Genomic DNA, 16209 nt, shown 5'->3' on the forward strand with positions numbered 1-16209 from the left:
TAACTTTCACACGTCTACCTCTATCCTGTACCTACATTTCACTCACTATTTGTTAATTGAGTTGTACCCTTCCATTTCAGTTTCACAAGTGTGGTAACCTACGTGTCAACTGCTTGCATCCTTCAAGGGCTTGTGATGTGTGACATTGGTATGTTAGCCTTACAATGGGTAACCCATTATGACACTGTAATTGATAATACAAAGTTCCATATCATAGACTGACTCAAGATTTTTTTTGGCTTTCAAGGGTGTTTATTTAAGTGCTAAAAAAATCAAGGAAGGTTGTAAAATGGTGATGGGTGATGGTGGGGGAATGTCCATGGCAGAGTCCAGTCTATTCGTCTCACAGGTGCACTGCCCATCTGGGCATTGGAAGTGGAGCTGGGGCAGTTCCAATCTGGACAGGGTAACAAAGTGGGACAGTGGGGGGGACAATCAGGGTGGTCTTATTTCCTGGCGGGGTCTTACCATCTTGCTCTGTCCTGTTCCTGGATCTCAGGGACCGCTTGCGTGGTGGTTGTCCGTCTGCAGGGGATGGGGTGCTGGTGTGGTGGTCCTGTGGCGGGGCATCCTGTCCACTAGCGCCGGCGGAGGTGGTGGGCAGTTCGTCGTCCTGGCTAGTGTCAGGGGCCCCTTGGAGTGCCACTGTGTCCCTCAAGGTCTTTTGAATGTCCGTCAGCACCCCTACAATGGTGCCCAGGGCGGAGCTGATGGTCCTGAGCTCCTCCCTGAACCCCAAATACAGTTCGTCCTGCAGACGCAGGGTCTCCTGCAACTTGTCCAGGACCGTGGCCATCGTCTCCTGGGAGTGGTGGTATGCTCCCATGATGGAGGATAGGGCCTCGTGGAGAGTTGGTTCCCTTGGCCTGTCCTCCCTCTGTCGCACAGCAGCCCTCCCAGTTCCCCGGTGTTCCTGTGCCTCCGTCCCCTGGACCGTGTGCCCACTACCACTGCCCCCAGGTCCCTGTTGTTGTTGGGGTGGTGGGTTAGCCTGGGTGCCCTGTAGTGGTGGACACACCGCTGATTGACCTGTCCTGGGTAGGGAGGTTTGGGCCCGCTGGGTGGGTGCTGTACTGGTGTTACCAGAGGGTGGCAGCTCGGTGTTGGGCTGTGGCTGGGCAAGGGGAACCGACTGTCCTGAGGCCCACGATGGTCCGGGCTGGTCATCAGGATCCAGTGGGGCAGAGCTGCTGTCGTCACTTTGGGCCCCTTCTGGGGGTGGAGTGGTGTTGTCTGGACCCTCTGGTGTGGTGACGTTCCTTCGGGTTCCTGCAGGGGTATAAGCACATGATTATTGCATCTGTGTGTGTAATGGTGTGCAATGGTTGGGTGTGCGTGATCCCCAGTGCAGGCATTCCTGTGTGGGGGCTTGTGTGGTGATGGTTGGGGGGGGTGTTCTGGGTATGTGCATTGGGCATGCTTTAGTGAGGGGTGCCCATGCTTAGTTGTGTCATGCAGGGCTTGGTGTTGGGATGGGTGCTTGGTGTCATGGGTAGATTGGTGAGGATTTGGGGTGATAGGGGAGGGTGTGAGGGTGGGGGTGTGTGATAGCATGCAGGTAGGGTAGGGGATGTGATAGTTAAGATTTGACTTACAAGTGTCCCATCCTCCACAGACTCCTCCGAGGCCCTCGGGATGCAAGATGGTCAGGACTTGCTCCTCCCATGTTGTTAGTTGTGGGGGAGGAGGTGGGGGTCCGCCGCCAGTCCGCTGCACCGCGATGTTGTGCCTAAAGACCGTTGAACGCACCTTCCCCCGTAGGTCGTTCCACCTCTTCCTGATGTCCTCCCTATTTCTTGGGTGCTGTCCCACGGCGTTGACCCTGTCCACTATTCTGCGCCATAGCTCCATCTTCCTGGCTATTGATGTGTGCTGTACCTGTGAGGCAAATAGCCGTGGCTCTACCCGTACGATTTCCTCCACCATGACCATGAGCTCCTCCTCGGAGAAGCGGGGGTGTCTTTGGCGTGACATGGGGTGTTGTGTGATGTGTGGGGTGGTGTATGTGTTGATGAGTGTGGTGAGTGTAGTGGTATGTGGTGTTTTGTGCGTGGATGTTGTGTGGGTGATGGTGTTGTATGCCTCTGTGTGATGGGGTTGTCAATAGCTGTGCTGTCTCTCTGGCCTTCTCTCAGAATTTCTGGTTGTAGGGGTTTGTGTCTGATGTGGGTGTGTATTTTATATTGTGTTGGGTGTGTGGGAGTGGTGTGTGTATGTGTATCAGGTGTGTGTATTTGGAATTGTCCAATGTGGCGGTGTTTTGTATACATGTGTGTATTTTGAGCGCGGCGGTGTGTACCGCCAATGGAATACCGCGGTTAAAAGACCGCCGCGTGGATTCGTGGGTCGTAATAGCATGGGCGTGTTTCTGTTGGCGTGGAGGTTTTGTTTCCGCCAGTTTATCGCTGACCTTTGGTGTGGCGGTGTTGTGTGGGTGTCTGAATTTCAGCGGATTCCGTGTTTTGTGTCATAATAGCTGTGGCGGTCTGCCGCGGCGGTGTATTGGCGGTCTTCTGCAAGGCGGTAAGCGCCTTATACCGCCAATGTTGTAATGACCCCCTTCATCTCTTCAGGAAACTCCTTGTGTGCCAAAAATCGATGCACAGCCTGCCAGAAACAACGCAAAGCCGTCTTGCGACCGTAAATCACCGCACAGCTGAACCGGAACGACGCAGCCCTGACTTCCCTCTAACTAGCAGGGTCTGTATATAAGAGCCTGGTGTATTGATGACATTTGAAGCCTTAACTGACCTTTCCAAGTACATTAAATAAGCAGTCCTGCCCCACTTAGTCAAATGTCTTTTCGAAATCCAACAGTAGCAGGGCAGTCTGCAGCTGGCTAGATAGTCCTGAGACATTCTATAGCATCTTAATGTTATGCTTAATTGATATACCTGGCATAAAGCCCTATTGGTGAGATGGATGACTGATTTTGATGACTTTCACTAACCTAGTGGCCTGTACCTTGAAGATTTTCAACCCAGTGTTCGAGATGGGGGCAGTATGATGTGCTCAGATCCCATGGTGTACCGGATATATGGATCATTGTAATTTCAGATGTGTGCAGGTTTTGAGGGAGTGCACCAGACGTCCCTGCCTCAGTGTGCATGGTCTTGAGTGGCAGTAAGGCAGAACTTGACATGTTTAAAGAATTCAACCAGGAGGTCATTGGGCCACAACATTTTTCCACTTGCAGTTGCTGGCGGTCCTCCTTAAGCTCATTCTCCTAAATATCTCCTTCCAGCGAAAACCTGTACTTTACATTGGTTATCTTGGGTGGTGTCCCCATCCTGCAGTGTTATGCTACGTACATTCTGGTGGGACTCTTTTTGCTGGCATAGCCATTGTAGAAGTTTGCTTATCTTGTCGCCCCAGTGGTAGTCCCATCTTTGTCATGCTTGACAGGCTGGAGTTGCCTCCAAAATCAGGATCTGGGCAAACCAGTGCAGAAGTGTTCCTTGTACCTCAGGTTGTGTGACTGTTGCATGACAGTGTATGCTTCTTCCAACTCTAACAGGCATGCCTAAACTTGAGAAAGCTTAGGAGTCTGCCCCGCAATTACACTGTGAATGCCTTCCATAGTGTTATGTGAGAGTTTACAAAGCCTGCTTTAAGGGCTCAGTAATCCTTTATTCCTTTATCAATGTAAAGCTTAAAGTGCTTGCCTGTCAACCACCAGTCAGTCAAGCGGTAACTTCTCCTGTTGTTCCCACTTGTACCACCCAGTGTCAGTTTCAAGGAGGAGTGGTCTAGGCCATCATTTGTTTCTCTGAAGCCTTAGCCAAGTACATATCAGGTATAAATAAAAACATCTACTTGCAAGAAGGACCTCTGGACACCTGAGATGAAGGTGTAACTCCTCTGGGTTGGAGTACGGTGCTACACATCACTGAGGTTCATTGCAGATAAAAAATTAATCAGACGGTTCGGGCCATGCGGGTGCTGGGCCCAGGCTCTAGATATGTTCATTTCCAAGTCCACAACCCCATTAGGGGCACTGCAAATGATCAGCATTCCAAAAGGGTGCTGGGACAACACCCGACCTGTGCAATTCAGGAAAACTGAGGTAAGTGGGGGAGGTTCACAGACATTTGCAATGTCCCTGTGACATATCTGCTGAATTTACCTTCCAGAAACGGTTAATAATCGGAGCCATTTGCTTTTTGATTTGAATCCTTTGGTGAAGCCAGCATGCATCACCGTAGAAAAACCCTGTTGTGCTAGGAAGGGCACTTGAGAGTAGGATACTTACATTGTACTGTTTTGAGGCCTTAAGGATCACACCACTTGTTTTTTTAATTTTTTTTAATTCTTTTATTTTATTGAGCAACCTGTTTACTTTCCAGGTAACTATCTGTAGATGGACCTGTGCTATATCCGCTGGCTCTGTGCCTATAGAGTGTAATGTGCAGAGTTCAGGTGGTCTTCCACCCAGTTCCTTGGTTACTTTCCGCTCTTCTGATCACGTCGTAGTCCATTGTCTTTGTAGAGAGTCTGTCATCTTCTCCTGGGGATCCACCTGCCCGAAGGGCTCAGTGCTCAGCAAACTGCTGTCTGCCACAAAGCGACCTCCAGCTGTGGCTTTGCAAAACAAAAATCTCCTGTCTTCCTGGTGGGACTGGTCCGGCTCTGTCTTAGGGGGAGCAGAGGGCCGGAAGTAGTCAGGCCGCTGCTCTCAAGAAGATGGAAGTCTTCAGTGTCCCATCCCCACCTGTGTGCTTGCAGATCTATGTGCTCTGTGCGGCCCGATGAACTCTGGAAGACCACCCACAACAGCCTTTTGACCTGCTTGGTGGCCACTTCCATGTTCCTGATCCACCTCCCAGTAGGCTGAAAGCAAGGCCTTCCACTCCTCCACCTAATTGGAGGCACCCAGCCATCCACCATAGCCCACTTAGACCTCAGTATCCAGAGGGCCGTCACTGGCCTCCAGTGTGTACCCCACCACTGACCCCTCTCGACGCTGAAGAGCTTGCCACTGCGCTTCTGCCACGGTGTGCTCGCTCTCCCGCTGATCCTTAGTGTCTGTGCCATCTCCAAGAGCTGCCATGGAACAGTGGGGTGGGAGAACATAGCCAGGGTATTTTCGATGCCAGCTAAGGCAGAATGTGGCTGGATTATAGATGATTTACTGGAGCAAGGGTCAAGCACAAAGAAGGTCTGGACATTTTAGCAACGGTTTACTAGGTTGCTTAAGCGTTTGTTCCATGAAGAACAGAAAGCCACGGGCATTTTGGAAATGTTTCTTGAACATAGATATGTACGTTTTTCTACTGCCTCAAGTCCACTGCATCCTTCTGTAAAAATTGTGGCTTAAATTATCTCTAACCCCATTGCAGGTAGGATAGGATTCTGACTTGCTGACAGTATTGTGACCTTTGTGACACCCTTTTTGATGTTTACAGTTTTTAGGGTCGAATCTGTGAGTGCATGCGCTAGCGCAAGCGTCTCACTTGTGAGAGTGTTGTGTACAGTAAAGGGCTTGATGCCCACCTATCACTTACCATTTGTTAGCTTGGGTAGCACTCTTCTTTACATCCTTGTAATTTATCACTGCAGGGCTGGCATAATTTCTGTTCCTCTGTGTGAAGTAGGGACCAAGCACTGATTGATTGAACCCAATCAGTGCCCATCCACTGTTTCCAACGTGATTGAGGTACTCTTTTGTTATTTTTACCTTCTAGTGGCCTGGCGTGTGACTGGCAAAAACGTGTCCAGCAAGGCAAAAAAAAATACAAACTTTTATTTTCTGTAGCTAACTCCTTTTATTTTGCCAAGTCTTCTTTTCTCACTTTGCACTCATGTTTTCTTTTGTTTTTGCTTGTGGGCGCTGTTCTCAAAAGATTACAATTATCTTGTTCTAAATATTGCAAAGCGACATTGTTAATGTATGTGTAATTTCTCAAATTATGCTTAAACACATAATCGTGCAGTACACCCTAATCACCCCTTTCCAATATGCCCACTGCAATCTACCCCACACCAATCCGCCCCAGTCCAATCCTTCCATACACCCCACTCTAATCTGCAACAATATGCCCCACTCCAATCCAAAACAATGTGCCCCACTCTCACCTACTCTACTTCAACCTGCCCCACTCCAGTCCAAAACAATTTCCCCACTCAGTCCACAAAAATGTGCCCCACTGCAATCTGCTGCACCCCAATCCAAAACAATCTGCCCCACTGCAATCCAAAACAATCTGTCCCACTCCAATCTGCCTCATTCCAGTCTACCCCACTTTAATCCAGAAAAGTATGCCCCACCCCACTCCAATCCAAATCATTCTGTTCCACTCCAATCCATCAGAATCGAGTCTGCCTCACTCCAAAGCAGTCTGGCCCACTCCAATCTGCCCCACTCCACTCCACTCCAAATCAATCTGCCCACTCCGAATTCAAAACAATCTGCCTCACTGCAATTTAAAAACAAATCTGCCCACTCTAATCCACCCCACTGCAGCCCACCACACCCCAATCCATCCCATTTCAATCCACCCATCCCATTTCAATCCACCTCTCCGATCCACTTCACCCCAATCTACCACACCCCATTTCAGTTCAATCCACCCCACTCTACTCCAGTCCACTCTACTCCAATCCAGTCCACCACACTCATCCCCACTCTAATCCACCCCACTCTGATCCAACACACCCCACTCACTCCAATCAAATTCACCCCACTGCAGCCCACCACTCCCCAATCCAGTCCATCCCATTTCAATCCAGTCCACTCCACTCCAATCCACCTCTCCGATCCACCTCACCCCAATCTACCACACCCCATTTCAGTTCAATCCACCCCACTCTGCTCCAGTCCACTCTCTCCCAATCCAGTCCACCACACTCTACCCCACTCTAATCCACCCCACTCTGATCCAACACACCCCACTCACTCCAATCAAATCCACCCCACTGCAGCCCACCACACCCCAATCCACCCCACCCCACTTTAATCCGCTCAACTCCATTCCACCTGTCACTCCATTCCACCCCACCCCACTCGACTCCAATCCACCCCACTCTATCCTAATCTACCCCGCTGTATCCCAATCAGGCGACCCCATCCCAGTTCAGTCCACCCCCACTCCACTCTAATCCATTTACTCCACCCCACTCCAGTCCAATCCACCTCACTTTAATCCATCCTGCTCTAGTCCGGTCCACCCCACTCCAATCCAATGGATCCAATCCACCACAATCCAATCTAATCCGTTCCACTACAGTCCAATCCACCAGACTCCAAATCAATTTACCCCACTCTAGCCCTATCACTCCAATTCAAGCCACCCACCTCAATCCATTCTAATCCACGCCACTCAAGTTCACCCAGTCCACACCACCTCACACCATTTCATTCCACCCTCTCCAGTCCACACTATTCCACCCCTCTCTACCTCAGTCCAATGCACCCCACTGTACTCTGATACAGCCCACCCCACTACCTCAGTGCACCCGAACTCCACCTCACCCCTCTCCACTCTACAACATGCTCTGTCACTGAACCACTCAACTCTTCTCCCCTCCCCTCTACTTAACTTCACTACACTCTACTCCCCTACTCATCTCTGAAACTCCAACAAATCCACTCTTACACTTTACTGCCCCACTCCACTCTGACACTCCACACCACTAACATTTAGTCATGCTGGACAGCAGTTTCACTGGTGTACAACATGGCAAAACACATTGCAAACGCCAATAGTTCTTGTGTAGGCGAACCCTATTGGCGTTGCCAGTGCTTGTTGTTGTATGTTGGCAGCTTATAACTAGGGTTCGCTGCTTTCAGTAAAGGAAAGGCCATTTACCTGCAACACGAGTTCTAATGTGATGTAATTGCCAGGCACGCAGGTCACTCTTCTGTCTCCAATTTGGTTGAGTGGGTTGCATGTACTAGGAAAGCAGACAATTTGCCAGTCCGTAATGAACATTCGGGGGTGTTTCAAGCTTGGACGACTCTAAGCTTCTGCCACGAAGTCTGTTCCAGAATGTATTCTCGTGCTTTTGCCTGAATATGGAGGTCCTCTTATATGAATGACTTTGATGGAAAGTGTTGAGAGCAGAACAACTTTAAATTATTTTTTTCCTCTGATTAGGATGTTTTCGATGTATAATAATGCTTATGAAATTAGACTTTGGTAACAGAATTTGTATATTGTCCTGAATGAAAGTTTATAGTATGGGCTTGATTTCATTAATGTTCGCCCCTTCCAAATCTTAAATCTTGGCCTCTTAATTATTTAGTTTTCCAGTATTTTCTCAGAAATACATCTCTATCCACTTTAGGATCTGCCGTGTTATGTATGCTAATTTGATATCTTTAGTCACAGTAGTGAAGGTCTTTAGTTTAGCTTCCTGGCGCTGCAGATTGCTACATTTGCTATATATTGTCAAAATGCCAGTCTTGCATGTTATTTAACGTAAACATTCAAGTCGGAAACGAAACCAGTCTCGCAGTCTACGCAACAGTGTTTATCCAGCTTGATAAATTGTATTTATTGATTCAAAAATATGGACGATGAAAAAGCAGTGTTACAATGTACTTTCTACAGATATCTTAATTTGTGGTTATTTTGCATTTTATATTTTAGGTAAGAATAAACACAGGAAAAAATACTACGTTAAAATTCAGCGAAAAAAAGGAGGAGGCAAAACGAAAAAGGAAGAATAGTAATGGTAATGGACACACAGAACTGCCACATATTAAAACTCCTGCAGATATTTACAGGTAGAAAACACACTTCTTCATTGTCTGTCGCCTGTTAGACATTTAGTTTTGTAAAAAAAAAAAAAAAAATCAACAGTCCACCTAGTTGATAATCTACAGAGTTTATCAGTCTTTGGAAAGAGGGATACAATTCAAGCTCTTTTGGTCAAATGGCCGTGATTGTTTTCTCAAGATTTTGCCCTCTTAACGTTGCAGAACACCCTATACCCTTACTAATCCAAAGCGTCATACACGATTGACATTGCCATATATCCGTGCACTTTATCGTTTTATAACAGGTCTCAAAGAAATCAGCTCTTGTGAGCATGATTGACTAGTCTGAGTGCAATACCAAATGGCTGCGGTCACATAAGATCTCTCTGATTCTTAAAAAAGACTTAACAAAGATTATTAAATTGTTATTAACCCAAAGTTTCACAGTGAAAATGAGATTCTAATGCCGTCACAGTTTCTTATACGCATACTGTGATTGATTTAGTTTGGGGATTTCATTAGATAGTATTTTTAAGTAGGCCTTGAGAGAACAATTAACATATTTAGCTCCCACTGACAAAATGAAAACCGTGAAAACGGCTTTTATTCCTGTCCTTTGGAGGCAGAAACATTGATTGGGAAGTTTAAAACTTGATGTACTCTTAGATTAGTCAAATTTGCTCCATGTACCATACAAAATAGCACAATTAACAAACCGAGTAACTGAAAATTTGATTTTTCTGATGGATACTTCTAACCCTGCATTGTTTATCTTGTGAATACATCCAGGCTAGGACTAGATCCTGGTATTTTTCTCACCAGTGCCTTCTCGTGCCATAACGTGGCATGGTGCGTCTGTGTCCAGTCCATCCCACCCCAGAAGTGATGTCGGTGGCACAATATAAACCGCCACCTCTGATAGTTGAAGCTAGTTCTTTTCTTTCCACGCCTTTCAATGCTGATCTGAAGCTCCCTTTCTCGCTTCTGTCACTGGACAGAAATTTTATCCAGCTTTTTTCCAGTTTGCAAGACACATGTCTCCCCTTACGACTATAGGGTTTAAAACTGCAAGATTGCTGTAAAGAGATGTCAGTGACGGACCCCCACAAGGGTTCTGTCTGGGCTCTTCCCATAATTGGAAATTGTGAGACTCCTGATCTCAGATGAATCTGAGCCTGGAACCGCAAGGCCAAAATGCGGAGCAGGGCATTGTAGAAAAGTGCATTAGGCCCTTTCCCAGTTTAGGACGCGGATGCACTCGCAGTCGTGAGACTGATCCCGCGAGAGGTAGTCATCACATTCAGGCAATTCCAAATCGAATGGCAAAACAAACTAAAATGCAACTCGCCCTCTTCTTTCCATTCTCATCCGATGAAGACGGGCTTACCTTAGGGTATTCCATTGTTCCATTCCTTCCCCCAGACATATTTGTCCTGAGCTTGTTTCCATATGTTACCTTTATTTTCAGGGTCCAGTGGCAACACCTCAGCAGATCCAGGAGTGCACGGACTCCATGAATCTAATTTTTGGTACAGTGCTAGATCCTGCTTGTGTGCTTCCAGGTCCAAGGAAGCCTTGAGTCGGATTTCAGCCAGCAGATCTGTCCCCAGTGCTGACTGTGCCTGCTGACCCCTTTCCATGGTCCACCGCGACTCCGGATCTGACACCTACCTTGACTTCTCACAAGGTACGAGACCCAAGCTGGTTTCTTATGCGTTCATGCTTCTAACGCCAGAGAAAGAGCAGATGGTTCTTTTAGTTTTGGAAGCAAATCCACTCCGACCTCCAACAAAGCTTCATCCTCCTAGACCTCATCCGCAATGAGATTTGGAAGTATCATTTCCTTAACCACAACATTTTCTGAGTCTGATCCATATAATGATGATGAATTCGAACTTTATGATGACCAAAAACTATTTATTGGCACTCAGAATGCTAGAGGACTTGACATCTTCCGTGACTTTGGCCACAACTCTCCGCCTGGTCCCTCTTTGAAGGAACCTGCTTCTCCTGCTGTTTTGATCAGGAGGGTTGCAAAAGTCCATAGACAGCTGCCCTCAGTAGAGGTGAAAACAAACATCCTCTCCAAAGTTCTGGAGCCAGAGAAGACTTCAGCAGAGCCACTTCTACCCTTCAGTGAGGCACTCATGGACGCTCTCATGGATGCCTAAGCAAAGCCAGAATCTGGGCCTCTTGTCAGCCACCAAGTAGCCAGGAAACACAGTCCTACTCCAGTAAACCCACCTCTCCTCCTGCAACATCAAACACAGAAGTCTTGTAGTTCTTGCCTCCCAACAGTTGGGTAAAACTAAATGGGTTCCCGTCCATTCCACGAGACATAAGCATGGAGACCTTCAGAAAACACAGTTCTCTGCGAGCCTGGCACTAAGATCTGTCAATTCAAGTTGCGTCACAGGGCATTAGTCTAATACCTTGTGTGTCATGGCAGTTGATACCCTGCCAGCAGTCCCAGATGACCTTTGTGCCAATCTTCAACAAATTACTCAGGGTAGCAAAGATGCAGCGAATACGTAATTAAGTTGGGCCCGAACACAACAGACTGTCTACGTAAAGTAGTTGGTACAGCTGTGGTGCTTCAGCACTACACTTGGATACTTTCCACTGGATTCTTGAGTGATGTCCAAAAGTCGCTTACGGACATGCCCTTTGACACCGGTGACTTCAGAAACGAGGCAAACTCACTGTTTGGAGTTTTTAAAAAAGAAAAAAAAAAGTAACAGCACCCTCCATCAGTCTTGCACTGTGTGTACAGCAGTTTTCCTACGAGTATCGCCCCTTTCGAGCCTTCAGAAGAGGATAGCAGAATAGGCCATGGCAAACCTTGCTTTAGCAACAATAAACCTCACAAGCCATTGGAGTGGGTGGTCGGGAAGCTAGCCAACAGTGTTCAGACCCCAGTGACCACAAACTCACCATTTCCCTGCTCCCCATCAACTGCCGCTATAGTGAGGGTGCTGGCATCAGAAATCAAGACTGATTGCTACTTCTGTTGCTTCCGGGTGCCGAAGAAGAAAGAACAATTTAGTCCTATTATAGACCTTCGCCTTCTGAAACTAAAGAAAGACTAGTTCATGATGCTCACTTTGGTCCAAGTTCTGTCTGTCCTGGATCCAGGTGGTTGGATGCACTGGATCTGCAGGACGCCTATTTTATGCCCTGTTCTGCGGTCCCATAGTTACTACCTGCAGTTCCAAGTAGCCCTCGAGCACTATCTGTTCTCTGTGCACTCTTTTCTGCCTTTCCAGCACCCTTGAGTGTTCAAGAAAGTTATGGTGGTGATAGTTGCCCATTTTCAGAGACTGTCAATACCAGTCTTCCTGCACCTCGACGACTGGTTGCTGAAGGTGAGCTCACCCTAAACAGTTCTGGCCCACGCCCAGTTAACTGCCAACCCATTGAAATTGCTGGGATTCTCCGTTAATGCTCCAAAGTAGCACCTGACTCCTTCACAGAGGCTCCTTTTCATTGGCGCCATTCTGGACAAAGTGCTGTTTTGAGCCTTCTGCCTGCCTCAACGAGTCCAGGACATTTGAGCTATGATCCGGATGTTTCAACCCTTTGCTTTGGTCTCGGTGAGAGCAGCTATAAGTCTTTCTAGCTCCTGCAGCCTGTTAGTGGACCACGCCAGGTGGCACAAGCAGCGCTACCTCCATGTGATACTGCATCAAGCAGGGCAGAGTGGGATCATGGGCCCTGTGCCAGGAGGCTGAGTGCCTCTGGAGCTGGCTGGATCGTCAGGGCAGCTCCCTGATTGTACAACACCTGGCAGTGTCAGTAAACGCCAGTCCAGGCTGATTTAAATGGTGTTGCTTATTGGATCCCGAATGGCAGTAACACCTAGAGATCATACAGAGCATCTTTCATCGATGGGAAGAACCCAGGCTCCATCTTTTCACCACTGTCAAGTATTTGCATTGTCAAACATTTTGCGAGTTTGAGTTCCCAAGTAACTTCTCACTCTAAAATACCTTTTGATTAGACTGGAGTTCAGGACTCCTGTGCTCCTTTCTGCCCTTACCACTCATGCCCAAATTTCTGAAGAAGATCAGAAGTGACCAGGCCCAAGCCATCCTAGTGTGTCTGCATTGGGCCAGGAAGGTGTGCTACCCAGAACGTCTGGCCATGAGCATATAATCCCCTGATTTGGCTGCCTGTTAGGGAGGATCTACTGTTGCAACAGCAAGGGACAGTCTTGCACCCAAGTCTGCACAATTTAACCCTACAGGCTTGGACATTGAGCCGCGACAGTTAATGACCTTCGATCTCCCTTTTAAAGTGGTGAATGTGATTTTGGAAGCCAGGCGCCCCTCTGCTAAGACCACCTATGTGGGATGGTGGGAGAAGATTGTTGCATGATGTTATTCCCAGTATATCGAACCCTTACACGCTCAGTTGTTAGATGCTCTTCTTTTCTCCCTGTCTTTAGCCTAGCAAGGCATTGCTGTGGCAACCGTTAAGGGTTATTTATCAGCCTTATTGGCTTTAATCCGGTTGCCTGATCAACCATTTCTGCATAAATCACCTGTTGTGATGCTCTTTTTGAAAGCACTGCCCCTCTGTTTCTCATCCAAAATCCTTTCTGATGCCCCAGTGGGACCTCAGTCTGGTTCTCACATGCACGATGTGCACTCTATTCGAGCTAGTGCATTGTTGTCTTCTAAAGTGCTCATGTTGAAAAGTGTTTTCCTCATTGCAATCATGTCTGCTCATCATGACGGAGCTGCAAGCACTTTCTTTTTAGCAATCACTATTTTTTCCAGACAAGTTATTGCTAAGGACCAAGACAGCGTTCCTCATAAAAGTTGTAATGCCTCTCCATACTGGACAGTATGTTGCTCTGCCAATGTTTTGTGTTCTTACCCATCCTCCCAATGTGAAAGATGCTTCATTGCCATAACCTGAAGAAAGCTCTGAGCTTCTACATCGATCATACCAAGGATCACTAGGTGGATGATCAGAACTGTGGGATTTTTCTGGGGTGAAGAAGGGAAGAGCAGTGCTGAAAGAACCATCTCAAGATGGATTGTCTTTTGTATGAATAACTGCTATTGACTGGCCAACAGACAGCCATCAGAAGGTCTGCTGGGCTTATTAACTCGAAAGGTTGGGCAGTGCAGAAGCAGACCATCTCCAGATGGGTCATACTTTGCATTAAGGTTTGCTATGCACTGGCCAAAAAGCAACCACCTGAAGGTTTGCATGCTCATTCTACCTGAGCTACAGCCGCGACCACTGCGTTAGCACATGGAGTTCCAGTCCTTGACATCTGTCAGGTGGCAACGTGGGTTTCTCTGCACACGTTTACCAAACAGTACTGCCTAGATCAGGTCTGTTTGCTTGTTCAGTCCTGCAGGACTTTCTACTATAATCTTGTTTTGCTGACCCATCTCTGTGGTTGGTATTGCTTGTGTTTGGAATCTGGTAAGGAATCTGCAACTAGAAGTCTCTCTCCTTTGGTAACACCTTATCTGGTGGAGACAATATCTAGTTACAGATTCTTCACTGACCCACCCATCCTCCCTGCTCTGCAAACTGATTTCTAGGGTCAGGGACTCTTCTTTCAGGGCCTCAGTTTTGACACACCAGTAGTCAATTTTATTCATGCTCCGGACTTCTGGCGTGGAAAGCCGTTAAAAGAAACTGACGTCAGTGTGCTGGGGCAGTGCCTAAATGGGACCTGCGACGTAATTTCCTGTGCGGATGACCCAGAGCCAATTGACGCCTAAAGGCACGCAGGGGTACCGCTCAAGGAAAATCTCTGAATCCAGTCTGACGCCTGGGGGAAATTCAAAGGTAAGAAATCTGCAACTAGATATTGTCTCTACCAGATAAGGCGTTATTGACACATGTCAGATGACAAGTCCGAGGATGAAGGCCCCTTCAAAGTAGCACATAGTCCCTCTAAACTTCACGTAAAGTGTCAGTAGGAGGATGACAAGGACCATACTACAGGGACCAGTTTTATGCAGGTGAACAAAAACATTATGAAGAGGACTACACTACCCATAACCCACAGGAACAGGGGCATTCTGTGCAGATGCCATTATAATTGGTCAACAATTTCCAGTATATGCTTCAGGACTACTACAAAAGGTTTCCTGATCCAGCTGCCTCTGCACCTCCACCACCCATTCCATCTCCACAAGTTTGTACGCCCACTGATTGGCCTCGTACTAGCCATTACCAGTAGTTCCACTACCCACACTGACAAGTACATAAGCAGATCCTCCAGTGGACGACCCACCTTTCTCAGATAAAAGCAGAGAAGAGGGGGACATGAGAGATTTCGCTTCCACACCTAATGAGTGGGATGACTATTTAATTCTGATGCCATCCCTACCTATACCTCCACCAGTAGACTCACCACCAGAAAACATTGGTGGTTTCACAACATCCTGGAGAGGGCAAAAAAAAAAGATTCCCGCTTCCCCTGACCACCAAGCAGTGCGATAGCTGCCTATATGACTTCAAGGATTCAACAAAGAAACATGTAAGAGCCATCTGCATTGCATATTTCATTTGGGAAGAGAGAATAAATGCAGTGTGAAATCCAACTACGGTGGCAGCAGTGTTGCCTAGGCTGAAAAGGAGATATGAGGCACCTGGTGATTCCCCGACATGCTTAGTCAGCCATCCCAAGCCGAATTCTGTCATAACGCAAGTAGCTCAGCAGTGCTCAATAAATCCATCAACCACTATCACAACACCACTTGATAGAGGGGGCACCAACTGGATAACATCGACAAGCGTTTTTCCATCAAGGTAGCCACCACTGTCGAAGTGTCCCGTTCCCTGGCGATATTAGGGCACTACGATAGCTAGATGTAGCCTGATATGGCCAGTACCTAGACCTGCTGCCAGAGGATGCGAAGCTTGAGGCCATTAAAATTCTCCAGGAGGGAGAAAGGGCATTGGCGGAGATTGATTATGCCATTGATGTTTCCTCCACAGGGTTTAGGCAGTTGGAAGAGGAGCAGCTGTACCTTGGAAACAAAGCTGAAGGCAACATCTTTCAGACCTGAAATCAACAGCAAGATCCTGGATATGTTGTATAACAGTGAAGAGTTATTATTCAGCAAGCATGTTGACGATGCGCTTCAAACCATGGAGTCCGATCCAGACACGGCCTAGACCCTAGGCACTCTTCAGATGTGCAGACAACCCAAGGAGCATGGGGAAGGGGTTCCTACTCGTATAGAGGAGGATATCAACCCTACAGACAGAAGCACACTTTTCTAGGTCAATATTGCACACAATGCACACAGCTATATCAGCAGCCACCTCCAGCGGCGTACAAGCAGCAGCAAGAGGGAAACAATCTTCTAGAGGGAGAGACCCCACCAAGAAACGGTGACCTTACCGTGGTGCTGGTTATTTCCCCCAACTTCAGCAGACAACTTAGAGGCTGTGTAGCCCTTCATCTCCGTCAGTGGTCCTAAATAACCATGGACAGATGTGTCCTGGATGTCGTAGCTCAACAACGTGCT

At 47.6% G+C, this 16209-nt stretch overlaps 1 protein-coding gene across 2 annotated transcripts in view; it reads left to right on the forward strand.

The window, feature by feature from the left end:
• URI1 (URI1 prefoldin like chaperone) overlaps nt 1-16209 on the forward strand; it is a 427315-nt gene that overhangs the window by 363865 nt on the left and 47241 nt on the right. For both annotated transcript variants that reach the window (XM_069216759.1, XM_069216758.1), the window contains one exon: nt 8592-8728. In XM_069216759.1, coding sequence (XP_069072860.1) covers nt 8592-8728 — 137 coding nt within the window. The remainder of the gene's footprint in view (nt 1-8591; nt 8729-16209) is intronic.

The sequence above is a fragment of the Pleurodeles waltl genome, chromosome 12 (assembly GCF_031143425.1).
Source record: "Pleurodeles waltl isolate 20211129_DDA chromosome 12, aPleWal1.hap1.20221129, whole genome shotgun sequence".
NCBI lineage: Eukaryota > Metazoa > Chordata > Amphibia > Caudata > Salamandridae > Pleurodeles > Pleurodeles waltl.